The sequence below is a fragment of the Kogia breviceps genome, chromosome 15, assembly GCF_026419965.1.
Source record: "Kogia breviceps isolate mKogBre1 chromosome 15, mKogBre1 haplotype 1, whole genome shotgun sequence".
Lineage (NCBI taxonomy): Eukaryota > Metazoa > Chordata > Mammalia > Artiodactyla > Physeteridae > Kogia > Kogia breviceps.
Window position 1 is genome coordinate 72,578,248 of NC_081324.1, and position 18,674 is coordinate 72,596,921.

General features: G+C 42.8%; 1 protein-coding gene across 7 annotated transcripts in view; it reads left to right on the forward strand.

Moving 5' to 3' along the window:
• Positions 1-18,674, forward strand: part of CORO1C (coronin 1C) — an 83,465-nt gene that overhangs the window by 16,367 nt on the left and 48,424 nt on the right. For 4 of the 7 annotated variants that reach the window (XM_067015000.1, XM_067014999.1, XM_059040308.2 and 1 more), the window contains exon 2: positions 13,271-13,470. In XM_067015000.1, the coding sequence (XP_066871101.1) occupies positions 13,271-13,470 (200 nt within the window). Of the gene's footprint in view, positions 1-658; positions 900-13,270; positions 13,471-18,674 lie in introns of all 7 variants that reach the window. The other 3 variants (XM_067015003.1, XM_067015002.1, XM_067015001.1) reach the window with 1 other exon arrangement.

Sequence of the window (18,674 nt, forward strand, 5' to 3'; positions counted from 1 at the left end):
GGAAACCAAAAAATTCTTGTGACTCGCTTTGTTTTGAGATTTGCTTTATTGCGGTGGTCTGGAACCAGACCTGCAATATCGTTGAGCTGTGTATGCCTGTATACTGCTGCTTTTTCTATAGGATGGCTGAAAATTCATTTTTATTTAAAAAATGTTAGTTTCATTTTCAAATAGCCTGTTCAATATGTTTTTTTTTTGGCTGTGTTGGGTCTTCACTGCTGCGTGTGGGCTTTTTCTAGTTGCGGCGAGTGGGGGCTACTCTCTGTTGCGGTGCGCAGGCTTCTCATTGCGGTGGCTTCTCTTGTTGCGGAGCACGGACTCTAGGTGCGTGGGCTTCAGTAGCTGTGGTAAGTGGGCTCAGTAGTTGTGGCTCACGGGCTCTAGAGCACAGGCTCAGTAGTTGTGGCGCACGGGCTTAGTTGCTCTGCAGCATGTAGGATCTTCCCGGACCAGGGCTCAAAACCGTGTCCCCTGCATTGGCAGGCGGATTCTTAACCACTGCACCACCAGGGAAGCCCCTGTTAAATATGTTTACCTTCGAGCTCTGGGCACCTCTGTGGGCAAACTACCTTAATTTTGAAGCCACAGATCCAATTATTAATCTGAAAAGGCACAATAAGTAATTTAAATATTTTCCCTATGTTTTTGCTCTTTTCAGATACCCTACTTGTAAAGAGAAGGCTCTTGGGAGCTGCTCCTAAGAAGTGGTTCTTCGTCCTGTATTGACTCCCTGCCCCTGTGAACTTCTGTGTCCCAGTGTTTGTTGCAGCACCACAGTGACGTTGGTGTGAATAATTGATTGTGGTGTCTCCTCCTGGAGACTGTCAACTTCGTGAGAGCCGGGCCGTCTCCTTGCTCACCATAGCATCTGCAGCGTCTAGCATCACGCCAGGCGCATGGTCAGAGTTCAGTAAATTTATTGTTGAATAAATGCATGAAGAGTGACTGGGATTAAAGACCTTCAGCATTCACAGTCGAGTGTCGAGTGTATGTGTTATGTGTATAACCCTGTGGGTGCTGCTAACTCCGTTCTCCTTGAATTGTATGTGTTTCATTAGGGGATGTGGACTGGATCCCAGTGAAAGAAGCGTTCTCTATAGATTTGTAGGCTTTAGATTATAATAATTATATTAATAATAGGACACTAGAAGTAATTTATTTTAGTTTTCCTATTTTATAGATGAAGAAACAACCAACCATAGGACTAAAATTATTTAGTGGTTAGGTGACTATGTCAGGATAAGCTAGTCTTGCATCCAGGCCAGAGTTAGTCCTACTCTTACCTCCCCTTGAAATATAGTCAGGAGTATGTTCATTTAATCACTGCTTGTCCAGGGTATAGGGTATTAAAAAGGGAAGACAGAAATTCTTCAGTTGAAGGAGATTACTCTGTTTTTTTGACATTGCTACTTTTGCTATGGCTAGCCTTATGAGGGTCTTCATAAAAATGCCTTAAAAAAAACCAAACCACAAAAAGATCTTGGAGTCCAGTAATTTCATTTCCTGGTATAAGTATATTGCCAAAGAATTATGAAAATTTTATTCCAAGAGAAACTCCATCTGACTAAGCAGTGGAAACAGACTTAGCAAGTTTGAGCAGTCCTACACAGTGTGCTTTCCCCCAGTTGTTGATAAGAAAAGTAGGTCATCAGTATAGAAAGAGTATTTTGAAACACATTCGTCATTAATTTTTAAGTGAGAGTGCTGGGCCAGTCATGGCGGTAAAAGTTCTGCAGTTGGGATGAGAGCTCTTGGGATTAATTTGGCTCTTTGAAGAGAGAGGCAGAGTCGAGCTTCCGAGCCTGATCTCCTGTGGGGCACTTTAGGGAGATGCTGGCAGCTCAGAGGATTCTACTCAGTTCCGCCGTGTTGCCTGCGCAGGCAACGCCTGCTGCTGTTTCTGATGGGGGTTTCTTCAGCAATCCTTTCTCAAAGTTCCAAGGAGGGGTATAGTGGGTGTGTTTATAAAGATGCTGATGATAAGCAGAAAACTGGGAGATAGAGGGATTGTAAACATGTCCTCCTGACACATTATCTTCTGAAAAATCTGCTCTTCTTTTGATGATGTAATAAAAAAAAAATCTGTCATTGAAGAGCTAGAGATGACCCCTACAACCTTGTAATCTCATATGTTAGTAACTGTAAAATTCATGTCGTGTCACTCTTTTTTTTTTTTTTTTTTTTTTTCTTTCGCGGTACGTGGGGGGCCTCTTACTGTTGTGGCCTCTCCCGTTGCGGAGCCAGGCTCCGGATGCGCAGACTCGGTGGCCATGGCTCACGGGCCTAGCCACTCCGCAGCATGTGGGATCTTCCCGGACCGGGGCACAAACCCGTTTCCCCTGCATCGGCAGGCGGACTCTCAACCACTGCGCCACCAGGGAAGCCCTATTCTTCTTTATTTTAAGGGAGTTCCAGGCCCTTTTCGGGCATCTTTTAGTTGTAAAGGGTCTCTCTTTAATACAAGTGTGAGAGAATAGATTTGAGGATTTGGGGTTTCTGTATTTAGGATCTTTATCTGTTGCTATTTTGCTATCCATGTCATGCTCATTTGTTTTTTAAAAAATTTCAGCTTTACCGAGTGTAGTTGACACACCGAATTGTAAGATATTTAAAGTGGGCCTCGCAGTGATTTGATGTACGTACATAGCTCGTTTGGTCTTGTCAGACTGCGTTTTCAGCAGTCACTCTCAGAGCTGCACGTCTCACTCTGTCATCGGGGTGTGGGGAGCACCTCTGTTGATGGCAGGCAGCCCCCACTTCTTTTTGTAACCAGTTCCTAAAATGAGTACAAAATTGTAAAGTGTGAAAGTCGGAGTCCTTTTCTGAGAAAGCTTTAAAAAGAGTAAGAGGGGCTTCCCTGGTGGCGCAGTGGTTGAGAGTCCGCCTGCCGATGCAGGGGACACGGGTTCGTGCCCCGGTCCGGGAAGATCCCACATGCCGCGGAGCGGCTGGGCCCGTGAGCCATGGCCACTGAGCCTGCGCGTCCGAAGCCTGTGCTCCGCAACGGGAGAGGCCACAACAGTGAGAGGCCCGCGTACCACACACACACACAAAATAAATAAATAAATAAAAATAAAAAGAGTAAGAGGCTGTCCGTTGCACCTCACCTTTTAGAACTTGTTCTTGATGTGTAGATTCCAGCCTTTTAGGCTTGTCGGTTCAGGCTCTTGGACAGTTGAGCACAGAGCCCTCTGGCCTAAGCCTGAGGGTTTTCAGTCAGAAGCAAAGATTGGTTTCCTTTGGCACAGCTAATGCGCTCTCTCGTTGGTCTCAGCATATTTGAATGCGAACAACCAGTTTGTGTATTGTATAAGGTGTGAGCCAAGCGCAGTTTCCTATTTAAAAATGGCACCAACAGGCCGGGTGCAACTGTGAACTGTGGAGGCAGCACCCCATGGAGCGGTTCTGAGAGGCATCACTGGCAGACGTGGGAAAGCCAGACTGTATGTGTGTGTGGTGTTTTATCACTGAAAAAGTATGCAAGTTCAGGGGGTGAAAAGTTGAATTGCCCCGTACTTTGTGGTTCGAGGTCATTGTGTCTCTCTCCGAAGTCCTTTATCTTTGGGCGAATCACACAGTGTCTCTGGGCTGAAAATGGAAGGCTGGAACTGGTGACCCTTTTTACTCCAGGCTTCTGTGAGGACCCAGCCTAGATGTTTCTTGGTAAATCCGACTTGCATTTCTTTGTCTTTTCATTCCGAGAAACGTTTAAAAACCAAAATGATAATGGGTTCTTGAGTCGTAGAGTCGGTATGCCTTCTTCCTGGCATTTTAACCTAGTACCTGGGTGGATAATGGGATGAAAGCGTTTGGAAGGCTATAATGAGCGTGAATTTTCGCCCTTTACTTTTGCCATTCTTGGTGTCATGATAAATTGAACCAACATAAGGGCTGTTCCATACTTGCAGTCAGTTGTCTTAAGTGGAGTGCAAACCTTTCAGCCTTAGCTGCTGTGTATGAGGAATGTTGTGTATCTATCTGACTTTCTGCTGTGCTTTATATAAAGCAAATTGTTGCATGCGGTCTTTTTTCTTCCTTCGTAAAACAACTTCTATTAAAGTAGGTAAATTAGGCGTATTTTTCTTGAGTATCTCATATATGAATCTGTTAATTAAGGAGTTGGATGCAGTACAAATGATTTGTTAGGTGAACTCTTCAAGTGTCACTGATGTATTTTGTTTAAGGACATTCAAAAAAAAGCACAGCCATCTCATATCCAGAAATGATGAACGTTGAATTTTTGTATTTAATCAGAGCACCTCCCGTATTTGCTTTCGGTGTCTGCTTTTTTGTGAATGTGTCTTCTACTTAGGCTTACATATTACCTTTCTAATTTCTTACAAAGAATTTTTAACTGTTGGCATTGCCATTTAAATAGCTGATTTCAGGACATTTGTTTCCTCCTCTGCTGTCCTGCTTGCTACTTTCTATTAAATAACATGTCCGATCTCTCCCACATTAAAAAGGGCCAGATGGGCTTCCCTGGTGGCGCAGTGGTTGAGAGTCCGCCTGCCAATGCAGGGGACATGGGTTCGTGACCCGGTCCGGGAAGATCCCACGTGCCGTGGAGCAGCTGGGCCCATGAGCCATGGCCGCTGAGCCTGTGCTCCACAGCGGGAGAGGCCACAGCAGTGAGAGGCCCGCGTACTGCTAAAAAAAAAAAAAAAAAAAAAAAAAAAAAAAAAGGGCCAGAAAAGCATCAACTTAGAGGGAATGTGTTCTTTCCCTATTGGGACATTCTGGAGTCTCCTGTGGTTGCTGCTGGCTAGGGGACGTGCTCAGCCTCCTGAGTCCTTGAGTAATTGACGCTCTGGAATGGTCTCAGCTAATGTGCCGAGCAGGATTTTGCTGCTAGTAGGGGTTTTCCTGTATGTGTTCCTAGCAGGATGTGTTTCCTTTCATACAAACCATAGAAGTGCATCTGCTGGAATCTTTAAACAGGAAAATGTCAAAATTGTCGTCATTTTTTACAAGACTGATGGAAGTAGACAGAATAGAGAAAAGGTAGTAACATTTATTCAGGTGTTTTGAGTATATTTTATTTGGTGCCATTACAGTACCGTAAACACCGTGTCTTGTCTGAATTTTTCCCTCCCAACACCCAACACATTTCTTGTATGGCCTGTGAAATAAATTTTCTCTGTAACTTGACCAGGCAGTACCATAAGAAGCACGCCTTCACACTCCTAGAGGTTGAGGATGATCAACTGACTGTAAGATGGAAATTTTCTTCTGAGAATGATTTTTAGCAAACTTTACTCTGATGCTTATAAAATAAGTCCTTAAACCATGGACCTTATTATTATTATTATTATTTTAATTAATTGATTAATTAATTAAATTTTTTTGGCTGTGTTGGGTGTTCGTTTCTGTGCTAGGGCTTTCTCTAGTTGCGGCAAGCAGGGGGACACTCTTCATCGCGGTGCGCGGGCCTCTCACTGTTGGCGGCCTCTCTTGTTGCGGAGCACAGGCTCCAGACGTGCAGGCTCAGTAGTTGTGGCTCATGGGCCTAGTTGCTCTGCAGCATGTGGGATCTTCCCAGACCAGGGCTCGAACCCGTGTTCCCTGCATTGGCAGGCAGATTCTCAACCACTGCTCCACCAGGGAAGCCCCATGGACCTTATTTTTACACCTTGTTCTTGGTTAAGATGTTTACCCAACATGTAGAGAAAATTTTAATCATTTTTGTTTCCTTAGATGAGTTGCTAAGTATTGTGGATCTTGGTAGTCAGCTTTTAGATTTTCTTTATTTGAAGCTGAAAATAAGAATACATTATCTACTCATTAGAAATTTATGTGGGAATGTAAAGTTGGTGCAGCCACTATGGAAAATGGTATGGAGGTTCCTCAAAAAATTAAAAATAGAGCTACCATATGATCCAGCAATTCCACTTATGGGTATTTATCCAAAAAAAACTAAATCACTGTCTTGAAAAGATATCTGCACCCCCATGTTCACTGCAGTATTATTTACAATAGCCAAGATAGTGGAAACAACCTAAGTGTCCATTAACAGATAAATGGATGGGAAAATGTGGTATGATGGAATATTATTCAGCCATGAAAAAGTAGGAAATCCTGCCATTTGTGAGAACATGAATAGATATTGAGGGCATTATCCGAAGTGAAGTAAGTCAGATAGAGAAAGACAAATATCTTTTCAATATATCAGGGGTCCACAGCCTGTTAGGAATCAGGCCACACAGCAGGCAGTGAGCAGCGGGCGAGTGAGTGAAACTTCATCTGCTGCTCCCCATGGCTTGCATTACCGCCTGAACCATCCCCGCTACGCCACCTCGCCTCAGTCCATGGAAAAATTGTCTTCCACAAAACTGGTTCCTGGTGCCAAAAAAGGTTGGGGACTGCTGCTGTATATCACTTACATGTTGAATCTTAAAAATGAAAACAAAAACAAAACAAAACCCAAACTCATGGAAACAGCACATTTTGGTGGTTGCCAGAGGTGGTGGATTAGGGGGGTGGATGAAATGGGTGAAGGGGTCTAAAGGTACAAACTTCCAGTTATAAGATAAGTAAGTCCTGGGGATGTAATGTACAGCATGGTGACTATAGAAAAGATAGATAAATTAAAAAGAGGTTTACTACGATGGCAGTTGGACAATCAAGACTTAACTCTTTCTTGGCCTTCAGTATCATCTAGAAACTTGGGCAGAGGAGACATGTGTCTTTGTTTCTAAAACTGAGGTTTCATCCACATCCCAGAGAGAGCATTTCATAGTTGGGCCTGTGCTCTCAACCTGCTCTCACATTGTCTTTCAAAGACACATCAGTTTTTATTATAATGAAAACCATTCTAGAATAGTTCCAGTCTTATTGGAAATTTGGGCAGAATGATCAATTGCATATTATAAGGCCTTGGGTAAGGTTTGTAATTCCCAACATTTTGTGGAAATTAAAAACCATGTTGCATTTTTTCTAAAATCAATTTATTTTGAAATTTGTAAACATTTCTTTTATTTGCTTAATGAATGACTTATTGCTACATTGTCTCCCTCTTTATTACTACGAGGATCCTTTATTACTGTGATAATTGCTAAGAAAAGGCCCTATGCAGTTTGAAGAATTTGTACTTGAAAGACCTAATGAGCAGGCAACCTCTCCAAGGTTGAACTCTGACAAGGCATTTAAAGTTGAGGACTTCCCTGGTGGTCCAGTGGTTAAGACTCTGGGTTTCCACTGCAGGCGGCATGGGTTCTATCCTTGGTGGGGGAAGTTATGCATGCCTTGGGGTGTGCCCCCCTCAAATTGAATGTACTCTATCCTTGGACTTTGTGTCTATGTATTAGTTCAGAATTCTTTCATTTACGCCTTTTAATATAACTGAAAATTAGATTTCTTTCTAAAATGCTTTAGTTTTGGGGACACTCTAGTTGTATAATTTGGAACAAGATATTTAATAAAAGAATGCTTAAGTTTGATGATATGACCCTTTGGAAATTTATAGCCAAACGTTTAAAAAATTGGTGAAACACTAATACCATTTGATAATGCAGGCCTTTCTCGAGAAGAGGTTTTTTTTTTTTTTTTTCTGTAGTAAACAGCATGCTGAGGTGGGAGAACATAAAATTTTGTAAAGGTTCCTTGATAACTGATACTAGTTCTTTAACGTGAAAATCATACTTTTGGCTCATAATCAGTAGGAAATTGATTTGGGTTTTCTCCCTTTGGGTAGGGAAACCTATTAGCAGTCTCTTAAATAATAATTGTTGACATTTATTGAACAGTGCTTATTACTATGCTTCAGATTCTATGCTAGGTACTTTGCAGATTTTTAAAGAACAGCTTTATTGAGGTATAATTCACATATCAGACAACTCACCCTACTTGAAATGTACAGTTCAGTGCTTTTTAATATGTTCACAAATATGTGCAACTATCACCACAAATTACAGAATATTTCCATCACTTCGGAAGGAAACCCTGTGCTCTTTAGCTGTAACCTCCTATTCCGCAGTACCCCTTCCTCCCCTCCAAGCAACCTCTAATTTACTTTCTGTGTCTCTAGGTTTGCCGATTCTGGGCTTTTGTGTGAATAGAAATCATAATATGTAGACTTTTGTAATTGGCTTCTTAGCATAATATTTTCAAGTTTTAACCAAGTTGTAGCATGTATTAGTAAGTACTTTATTTTATTTTTTAAATATTTACTTATTTATTTAAGCTGCACTGGGTCTTAGTTGCGTCATGCAGGTTCTTTAGTTGCGGCATGCAGAATCTTTAGTTGTGGCATGCAAACTCTTAGTTGCAGCATGCACATGGGATCTAGTTCCCTGACCAGGGATCGAACCTGGGCCCCCTGCACTGGGAGCTCAGAGTCTTAGCCACTGGACCGCTAGGGAAGTCCCCTACTTTAAAAAAAAATTTTTAATTGCCAAATAACATCCCATTGTGTGGATATATCACATTTTGTTTTTCCGTTCATCCAGTGGATATCCAACATATGGTTTGTTTTCACCCTTTGACTGTTGTGAATACGCTGCTATGAAAATTCCTGTACAAGTATTTGTGTGAATACCTGTTTTCATTTCTTTTGGGTATATTCTTAGTTGTGGAATTTCAGGGTCACATCATAACTCTGTTTAATCATTTCAGAACTGCCAGACTGCCTTCCAAAACAGCTGCACCATTTTACATTCCCGCTACCAGTGTATGAGGGTTCTGATTTCTCTGCATCCTCATCCATACTTGTTATTCTCTGGCCTGATATTAGCCATCCTAGTGGGTGTGAAGTGGTATTTCATTTTGGTTTTGATTTACATTTCCCCAATGGCTAAAGATGTCCAGCACCTTTTCATGTGCTTATTGGATGTTTGTGTATCTTTTTTGGAAAGATATCTATTCAGGTACTTTGCTCATTTTTAAATTGGATTATTTGTCTTTTTATTATTGAGTTGTAGAAATTTTTTATATATTCTAGATACAAGTGCCTTATCAGATACATGATTTCCAAAAATTTTCTCCCATTTTGTGGGTTGTCTTTTCACTTTCTTTATGGTGACTTTGAAGCACAGAGGTTTTTAATTTTGATGAGGTCCATTTTGTGCACTTTTTATTTTGTTGCTTGTGCTTTTGGTGTCATATCTAAGAATCCTTTGCCAGATCCAAGGTCATGAAGATTTATTCCTATGTTTTCTCCCAAGACTTTTAAAGTTTTAAGCCCTTATAGTTATATCTTTGATCAATTTTGAGTTAATTATTTTATATGATGTGAGGTCAGGGTCCAGCTTCTTCTGTATGTGGCTATTCAATGGTTCCCAGCACCATTTGTTGAAAAGACTTATTTTTCCCCCCATTGAATGGTTTTGGTACCCTTGTCGAAATTGCTTGACTAAAAATGTATGAATTTATTTCTGCACTTTCATTTCTATTCCATTGACCTATATGTCTGTCCTTATTCTGATTTTATCAGATTTCTGCAAGATGATCATGTGATTTTTGGTTTTTATCTGATTGATACATGTTACATTAATTGATTTTCAGACGTCACACCAACCTTGCATTGTGGGATAAGTCCCACTTGGTCATGGTGTATAATCCTTTTCATATGTTGCTAGAATTTTGTTGAGGATTTTTGTGGCTATACTTATAAAAGATATTAGTCTAGTTTTCTTGTGATGTCTTTGTCTGATTTTGGTATCAGAGTAATACTGGTCTCATAAAATTTGTTTGGAAATTTGTTCCTGTCTATTCTTTGTAAAAACTGGTGAAGAACTGGTATTAATTCTTTAAATATTTGATAGACTTCAGCCATGAAGCCATCTGGACCTGGGATGTCAGATGTTGTTTTTAATTCTTATGATGGGTATCATCCCCTTCATTTTATAGATTTGGAAACTGAGGCTCGTAAAGGTTAGTGGCAGAGCTGGGATTTGAATCTGGATTACCTTATGTTAGGTACGAGGGTGATAACAATAGCTGACATTTATTGTGTATTTAGTTATGTGTTTTTAACCGGACAGGGTAGTTTTAACGAAATCATCTCCTGCTATAGTCCCATTAGCAAGTGCTCATTTAATGATCACTTCAACTTTATATATAATGTACCCATTTCCAGATAGAGAATCTGACACTTAAGGAGATTATGACTTTGCCCTGCTGAACCATGGCCAGGAAGTAAATGGTACAGCTGTGCTTCTCACTCACAAGGTTGCCTGACTCTGGAGCCTGCCCTCTTAATTGCGTTTCTCTATTGTGTGCAGCAAAAGCAGCTGTGCCACATGTGGGCAGCTGAGCCCAGATCAGATTCGACCTTGGATGTGAATGGCCTGGCCCAGACAGCACAGCACTCCGGGAGCCCTGGCTTTTCTCACTCTCTCTGCTCTGTAGCTAACTGTTCTCCATGGTTGTAGCAAAAGAACATGTCTATCATTCTGACTTGGTATAGTTAGATGAAAATTTGTGTAACATATGTCATTCTGTGTAATACAAAAATGACTTTTAAAGGTATGTCAGCCAGCCAGCAGATTTGTGTGATGTCTTTCAGTGATGACATTCAAAGCACTTTCCATATTTATGTTAATTTTCATATTGTTGGTGAGATTAGATGATATCTTGGCCTATTTGAGTGAAGAGGAAAGATAGTCTCCATTTTTCAGGTTGAAGGGCTTCCTCAAATGTCCGTTCACATTGAATAGTGGGCCCAAAAAGCTGACCCAATGACTGTGTGGGTAGGGGGGCTGGGTGGGTGGTGGACCTCACAGAGGGCGGTGAGGGCTGACTTCCTGTGGGGCAGGGCGGGTGCTATCTCAGCCAGGCCGCCAGCCTTCTGGGAGCTCCCAGAACACAGGGCTGGAGGCTCCCCTGTACAGGACCAGGTCGTCTGTGTGGTACCTGCTGGTACCCGTGCTCTCCTGTGCTGGTGTTGTCCTGCCCAGGGCCTGCTCTGTGGCTTCTGGGGCAGGTGAGGGGTGGCCCCTGACTGTGCAGCACTGGGCGAGCAGAGCTGGGTGTCTAGCTGCTCCTAATTAGGCTTTTGGTCAGTATTCCCTGCAGCCCCTCTCCCATATCTGTTTCCCTTCTGGGCGCTCGGCGGTTTAACAGTGGGCCTGGTGTCCTTCTGTGAGCCACTCCTCCTGAGATCTCAGCTGAGTGGAGAACACTCACTTCTGTCAGTTACACTTGCCTGACAACTTTCCTCTTCCACGGTTTTGTGGTCACATTTGCTCTTTTGTAGCCTCCTTTCCAGTGTCCTTTCGCTTGTCCTTTGGTGTTTATACCAGCTTTTATTCCTTTCCTGTCATTTTGTTAGGATTTCAGGAAGGAGTGGAGGTAAATGCCATTTGTGTTTCTTTTGTAAATTACCTCTTCATGTCCTTTGTGTAAGTAATTTCCTACTGGGATTTTCATGTTTGGAATCTATAAAAACTTTATATATGAAGGATATCAACTCTTTGGCATATGGTGCAATTCTCCCTTCTTTGTTAACTTTACTTTTGAAACACTTGCTGGAAGGTAATGGCAGGGACTTGTGCAGATGGTCGGGTAGGGAAATGGATCCCGAGACCAGCTGGCTGTACATTGGCTTTTGTGTGGATGTGCTTTTCTTTTGGTTTTCACCAGCTCGTGGAAGCTTTCTCATCTCCTCCAGTTTGAGAAGTATTCATACTGTTTCACAGATGGAGGACCCCGGCCAAGTGGAAGCAAGTCATTTGCCATCTCCTCCACCAGGTGCTCTCAGCCTCTGGTCCTGGTGGTCAGCTGGGAAGGTCTGGCAGCAGCTGGGCTGAGGAACACGCCTGCTCACCAGCCTGCCAAGGCTTTGTCGCCTCAGCCCAGCCACACGCCCTAGGCTTGGAGAGAGGCTGCTTCTGCACATGCCTTGAAAGGGTAGAAGGAGACTGGCAAAACTAACTTCTCCCCTTTTGTGCTTAGCAGTGGGCCCAGAGCCACGAGGAAGGGAATTCAAGGGGAGGAATTAGCAGCAGCCCCGCAATGTGTCCCATTTGGCATGAGTGGACAGGTGTTAGTTAGCCCTCCTGTTCTTGGGGATCAGGGGGACTGGTTTTCAGCTGAGCTGTGAAGGTTTGACTGTGTTCCACCTCCACTTGTGTTTTCCCGTGGCTCCTTCCTCCCTAGCCAGCGTGAACAGAACGTCCTGGCATTAGCAGACAGGAAAAGGACACTGGTGCAGCCCAGGAGACCTCAGGCAGGTGGGGCTGCTGATCCTAAAGCCTGAACGCTGTCAGTGCACATGTCAGTTGGACAACCCAGTGGAAGTTGGGGTCCGAAATGACCCATGAGGAAGCCTGGGAACACCAGCTTGGTGTCACTTCCTTTCCCCTAGGCCCCATGGTTTACTTGGGAAGTGGCTATGGTGAGTGCTCAGCTCTGACATCCTGGTTTCCATTACCCTCCCTGAGTTTTTCTGTTCCTCTGTCTTGCTGCTGCTGCCGGGATCAATCCAGGCCTTTCTCAGGCCCGGTTCACCATCACAGCCTCTTAGCCCAACCCCTTGCTTTTCGCTTCTTGCTGTCTAAGAGGTCCAGTGTGTTAGCGTCAGACCTCTTGTCATCCTCGTCTCTACATTCCATTAAAATTTTTGCTACTCTTTTCCGAGACCTGGCTTTTGCCCCATGGTAGCAGTCAGACTCCAGGTAGCAGTCAGCACCAGGAGTTTGGTTCCAAGTTGCTCTGATTGTCCTGCCTGTGTTTGGAAGCCTCTTGAAGGCAAGGGTGGTTTGCTTGTGTTGAATTCTCCACTGCATGTAGTTGGTCTTGTGGAAACACTCATGAGCAGGCTCCGCTCTCAGACCAGAGTGCTGATGTCTGGAGAAAAAGCTGAAAAATGGAAAAATTACCTTGGCAGACTGAGGAAAAAGCCACAATATCATAATTTGGGGGAGGAAGGATTCCTCAGTTTCAGATCTATCAGATAACTTCACTTTGGAGTTTTCTTATCTGTAAAAGGGGAGGGTGGATTAGAGTGGATTGTCTTTCCATTCCCACCCAACTCTGAAAGGCTAATTTCCCTTCATTCTTTACCTTGATCTTTCTCTAGAAATTAAAACTGATGAGCTGTTTCTGGATCTTGAGTTAGGAATTTTTCATTTCTTTGTCGTTCTTGCCCTGACACATTTTGCAGTTTTCTCTGGGTACGTGCTGCTAAAGGAAATTTGGATTTGCCATTTGGCTACATTTTAGGAGAGCAGACAAAATGCCATACCATTCTGTTTTTTTTCAGCTTTTCATTTGTAAAAGTAAAGCTTTCACTCAGGGGCATGATTTTAATATAATTTTTGTTCTCCCACAGACACGATGAGGCGAGTGGTACGACAGAGCAAGTTTCGCCATGTATTTGGACAAGCGGTGAAAAATGACCAGTGTTACGATGATATCCGGGTTTCTCGAGTGACCTGGGATAGTTCCTTTTGTGCTGTCAATCCCAGATTCGTTGCCATAATCATAGAAGCGAGTGGGGGAGGAGCGTTCCTTGTACTCCCTTTGCACAAGGTAAGTCATCTGACTTTCCATCCTGTGAGACACCCTCCGATAATCTCTGTTTAGTCTGTAATAGATTGATTTTGGAGATGGATAGTCACTAAGCATTGTGTGATTTCTAGGACCATTAGACTTGGATGTAATTAAGCTTAAGTTCCACACGCTTTACTAACCACATCAGTTTTTCTCTGACAGAGAATCATTAAACAGAATGGCAAATTCTATTCTGGGTGTGCCCTCTACGGATGAAAAAGATTCTTATAATGATGCTGTGAGCATGGACAGGCACAGGAATTTTATGATTTGGTTCATTATCATCCACTTTTCATAAAAGTTTTTCCCAAAAGTGCAATTTTAGAAACAGTTATGTTTTTAAATGAGCAGAAATTGATACGATTATAAGAGAATCTTTTTTGTGTGTGAGGTCATGAGGACTGAGACTTTTTGGTTTTGCTTTGTTTTTGGTTTTGAATGGTAGATGGGATGAGGGCTCAAGAAAATGTCCCCAGACAATGCAGATTTCAAGTCTGGACAGTAGTAGGTTTCAGCATAGGATCTAAACAGCGTTAATAAGCGGTGGAAATAAAGGCTGTTTATTGAAAGCGGTTCTGTGTGACTTTGAACCTGCTGGGCTTCCTAGTTCTCCCTTCTCCTGACTTTATCCTTCCAGAGAGCCCTCTCCAGTATGGGGGAGAAGATAGGAGATTTGTAATTTTCTGCCTGTTCTTGAACATTGTAGATGAAAGTCTGTACTAGCTTTAACAGGAAATCCCAGAATTGCAAATAATGGGGGTTGGGAAACACTGTGAAGAGAGAGCTTGGAAAGAGTCATTTTCTGATTAGCATTTAGGAAGAAAATAAGTTTGGTGAGTCCTGAGCCCTAATGATAAGGATGCAGATGTTGGGTCATGTTACAGCTGTTTCCACTCTGCTGGGAACAGTGGGTCTCCCTGAGTCTGAGCCATGCCTAGTGGAGGCATGTCTCATCATAATGGACCATGTGATTCTGAAAGTGGTTACAGTAACATGAATTTCTGTCAAAGTATTGTATTTTGGTGTTTTTTCCTTAGGAAAACTCTTGCTGGGAACACTTCCAATTCTCTTGTACTTTTCATTCTCTCAGATGCTCATGACTAACTTGTTTTATTTTAACATCTGATTTGTGTCTCAGTGGCTGGATTGATGTGATATTACACAATAGAACCATCTCACTACAGAGGAGATGGATGCCTTTGGGGAACAAATCTGACATATGTTTCCAAACGTACTTTCTTTTTTTTTTCAACATCTTTATTGGAGTATGATTGCTCTACAATGGTGTGTTAGCTTCTGCTGTGTAACACAATGAATCAGCCAAACATATACACATATCCCCATATACCCTTCCTCTTGCGTCTCCCTCCCACCCTCCCTATCCCACTTCTCTAGGTGGTCACAAAGCACAGAGCTGATCTCCCTGTGCTATGCAGCAGCTTCCCACGAGCCATCCATTCTACATTTCGTAGTGTATATATGTCCATGCCACTCTCTTACCTCGTCCCAGCTCCAAACGTACTTTCTTATTGGCGAAGTTGTTAATCATGTTTTAAAGGAAAATCTTTTCATTAAATTGAACTTAAATTTTCTACTCAGATACTCTTGCTTTTGTGGAGGAGATTGTTGTTTCAGTGGTGAACAATACATTACACTATTGTAGCTGTACTTACCTGATTTGGGAGTGGGGGTTGGAGTTCAATGCCAGTCACATTTGATCTCCACGACTTTCTAGTCGATTTGTTCACCAAGAGCAAGGAGCATTTGGAAACTTGACTTTTCAGTGTGGGTCTTATGGCAGCCAGCTGAGAAGACACCTCAGCTTGTCAACCAAGGTCAGGCACTAAAGCACCATGATCTCTTTTGAGTTCAAGAGGGATAAATTTAAGACTTTTTGCTTCAAAGAAGGAGAAAAAGCCAATTAAGAAGCCCCAAATAAACTTTTGTACGGCTGATCTTCCTCCAAGTTCAGACAGTTCTCTTCAAGTCCCACATTCACAAAAGGCTCTGTGAGTCCACTTTTGCTTTCACAAACCATGGGAAACTTAGAGTTACATTTATACTGTTTAAAGGAGCCCTGTGTGCAGGTCCTAAGCTAACTGGATCTTATGCTTTGGTTTTCAGTTGCTTTAAGTGACCAATACCTAATAAATAGGTTTTATTATTTTGTTCTTCAACCAGCTGTATAGTAATTGGGACAGAATAAGTTGCTTCAGAAATTGTCATGTTTGAACGAAATGTTGGTTTTTGGAGGAGCCTCGAGGGTCTGTCTTTTTCCCAGGCTTATAATACATTCTGTGTGGCTCTACTCCTTAAATATTAATTTGTGTTGGAGGAGGTGACATTGGCATAAACTAAGCCCAGTGACACCCATTGGAAATAAGGTCAGTACTTGGGGTTATCGACTTTTATAATCGACAGGTTCACACGTACTCTGGGATTTTTGTGTATTAAAGTGTGTGTATTGAGCCCTTAGGGTCATTGTGGCGTCGAGGAAGGAACATAGGTCTGGAACCAGGGGTTCAATCCTGTCTTGGTCACCGACTTCTGGTGAGACATGGATATGTCACTCTGTCCTATGCTCTCCCATATCTCTATCTGTAACGTGAGGGGCTCTCTATAAAAGTGATTTTCTAAATGGTTCTGAAGAACCTAGGGGCAGGATAAAGATGCAGACGTAGAGAATGGACTTGAGGACACGGGGAGGGGGAAGGGTAAGCTGGGATGAAGTGAGAAAGTGGCATGGACTTTATATATACTACCAGATGTAAAATAGATAGCTAGTGGGAAGCAGCCGCATAGCACAGGGAGATCAGCCCAGTGCTTTGTGTCCATCTAGAGGGGTGGGATAGGGAGGGTGGGAGGGAGACGCAAGAGGGAGGGGATATGGGAATATATGTATATGTATAGCTGACTCACTTTGATACACAGCAGAAACTAACACACCATTGTAAAGCAATTATACTCCAATAAAGATGTAAAAAAAAAAAAAAGTGGTTTGCTACCCAAAATTCAGCAAAGGAAACACTGTTGTTCCTTTTTTTTCCCTGCTTAGTGCCAACATGTAACTTTGGGAAATAGATGCCTTTTTACTCATGGCTGCTTTTCCGCCAAGGGCAAGGCTGAGCCCAGCAAAGAAAAGTGGTCTGTGGCTCCTGTAGACAATTCTGTGTCTTGGGAGCTCTTAGAAGGATCCGCTATGATGGCAGAGCCTAGCCCGGAGCCCCGAAGTGTCAGGTGACACCCACCTTTCTTTTCTTCCTAAGACCCTGTCCCTTGACTACTTACTACCTAGGCTTTTAGAAAGTAGAACTATGTTCCACGTTGTCAGAAAACCTACATTTCTGCCTGCTTTAAAGGGCTGATTGCCCTCTGGATATCTATTTCCTTATAATTTTGGTATAATCATGAATATTTGAATAAGGATCGTAAGTTTTACATTTTTACAGATATTTTGTTGTTCATATAGTACGAGGTCTTCACTGTTCTTTGACTATGCACATGTGGTTTGATCATCCATAGACTGAGTGTCTGTTGGGTGCCATCTTTGCTCTCCAGGAGCACTGTGTCTACTTTTCATTGTGGTCAGTTTCCTGACCACCCCCCGGCCCCCAGGAGATTGCTGGTACTGTGGTGTTTGTCTCACCTTTAGAAGTGCAGCCTTGAAGGAGAAAAACATTGGGGACCTGAGTACATGGTGAACCCATTGATCCTAATACAGGACTCTGCCCTGGAAAAGAGATCCTACAACTTCAGTGTCTTGGCAACTTTGAAATAGTTTTACAATGAGGTGCTGCTTTTGTTTAAAGGCACAGAAAAACCAAATTCCCACATATAATAAGAAGTGATACTTGAAATGAAGATTGTGGGAAATGATGCTCTGTGTGTGTATTGGGCTCCTGTATGTGTTGATGGCAGTCTAGGATTTCTCTAAACATGAACTTAAGGAGGTGGGTATGGTTTTTAATCACTATCTCAAGAGACTTCTAGCCGTGTGTATGTGTGTGTGTGTGTGTGTCTGTCTGTGTCCCCCCGCTGCTTTTTTTTTTTCCTGGTTATAGTCAGCCAGGTTGGTTTTAGTGATGCTTTGGGGGCTTTCTGTCCATGTTAATATTGAATATGTGTGTACTGATCTTAAGATGTATTGTGACTCTTTCTGAAAGGCTCCCATTTTAAAACGTGGCCTTCCATGAATTCTTCCTCAAAGTTAGTTAGCGTCAGCAGTAAATAGGACTTATTATTGCAACCTCATGAGGCTTATGATTAGATTCCAGGAGAATCATGGTCTCTGTCTTCCAGGACTTAAAATTAAAAATGGAAAGAGTGGTAGAGACAAATACATTGACACATACACAGCAAGAGGTAAGCTTAGGAATCAATATATGTTTATTTAAGTGTATGGTTTATGAGGTTTTTGTTTGAAAGGTTTTATTAGAGAAAGTAGGATTTTAAGCGGTCACTGCTGGGGTAATACGGAGAGTGCTCAGCCCTGAGGTGGGGCGATTTAGATTAGCACACATGATTCAGGGTTTCTTTTGTAATGCTTCCCTCAAGCTGTGGCATGCTGTTCAGTAATGACTTCTCAAGGTGTGGCTTAGTACATTTTCTTATTCTTTGGTCTTTCAGAGGATGAATAATATCAGTCTTGTTGAACAGAAGTTGGCTTTGTGGTTTTGGCCGTTGCTTTCTCCCCACAACTACACAAGCTGCCTTGTCAGGAGCACACAGGTTCCAGCCCCCTGTGTGCTACCACGTGGGCACGAAGGGCACGAACGAGCCTCTCCTTGTGCAGGAGCCACGCTTGTGATGTGAGACCAACGCATTCCCATCCCTGTTGTGAGCCATGGTGGCTCCTACAAACAGCAGTGTTAGATGTGTGTGGGCACAAGCGTGCGCACACACACTAACACTTCAGATCACAGTGAACCTGGAGCAAGGGTTGAGGGAGTTGGTTAGAATTCTATGCTCTTGGTGTCTTAACATCTGCTTGGACGGAGGATGCAAATTGGAGGACTCCTGTCTTCCCTAATCGCTTTCTCCCTTCCTCCCTTGACTGTCCTTACTTTGGAGGATTGGAGTGATGGCTAATTTCATCTTCCCAGTAATTGCCTAGGAGAGCAGCTCTGCTCTGGGCCATGATGGGATGGGTGTGGCCAAGTCTTTGTCAACCTTTTGGGTCACTG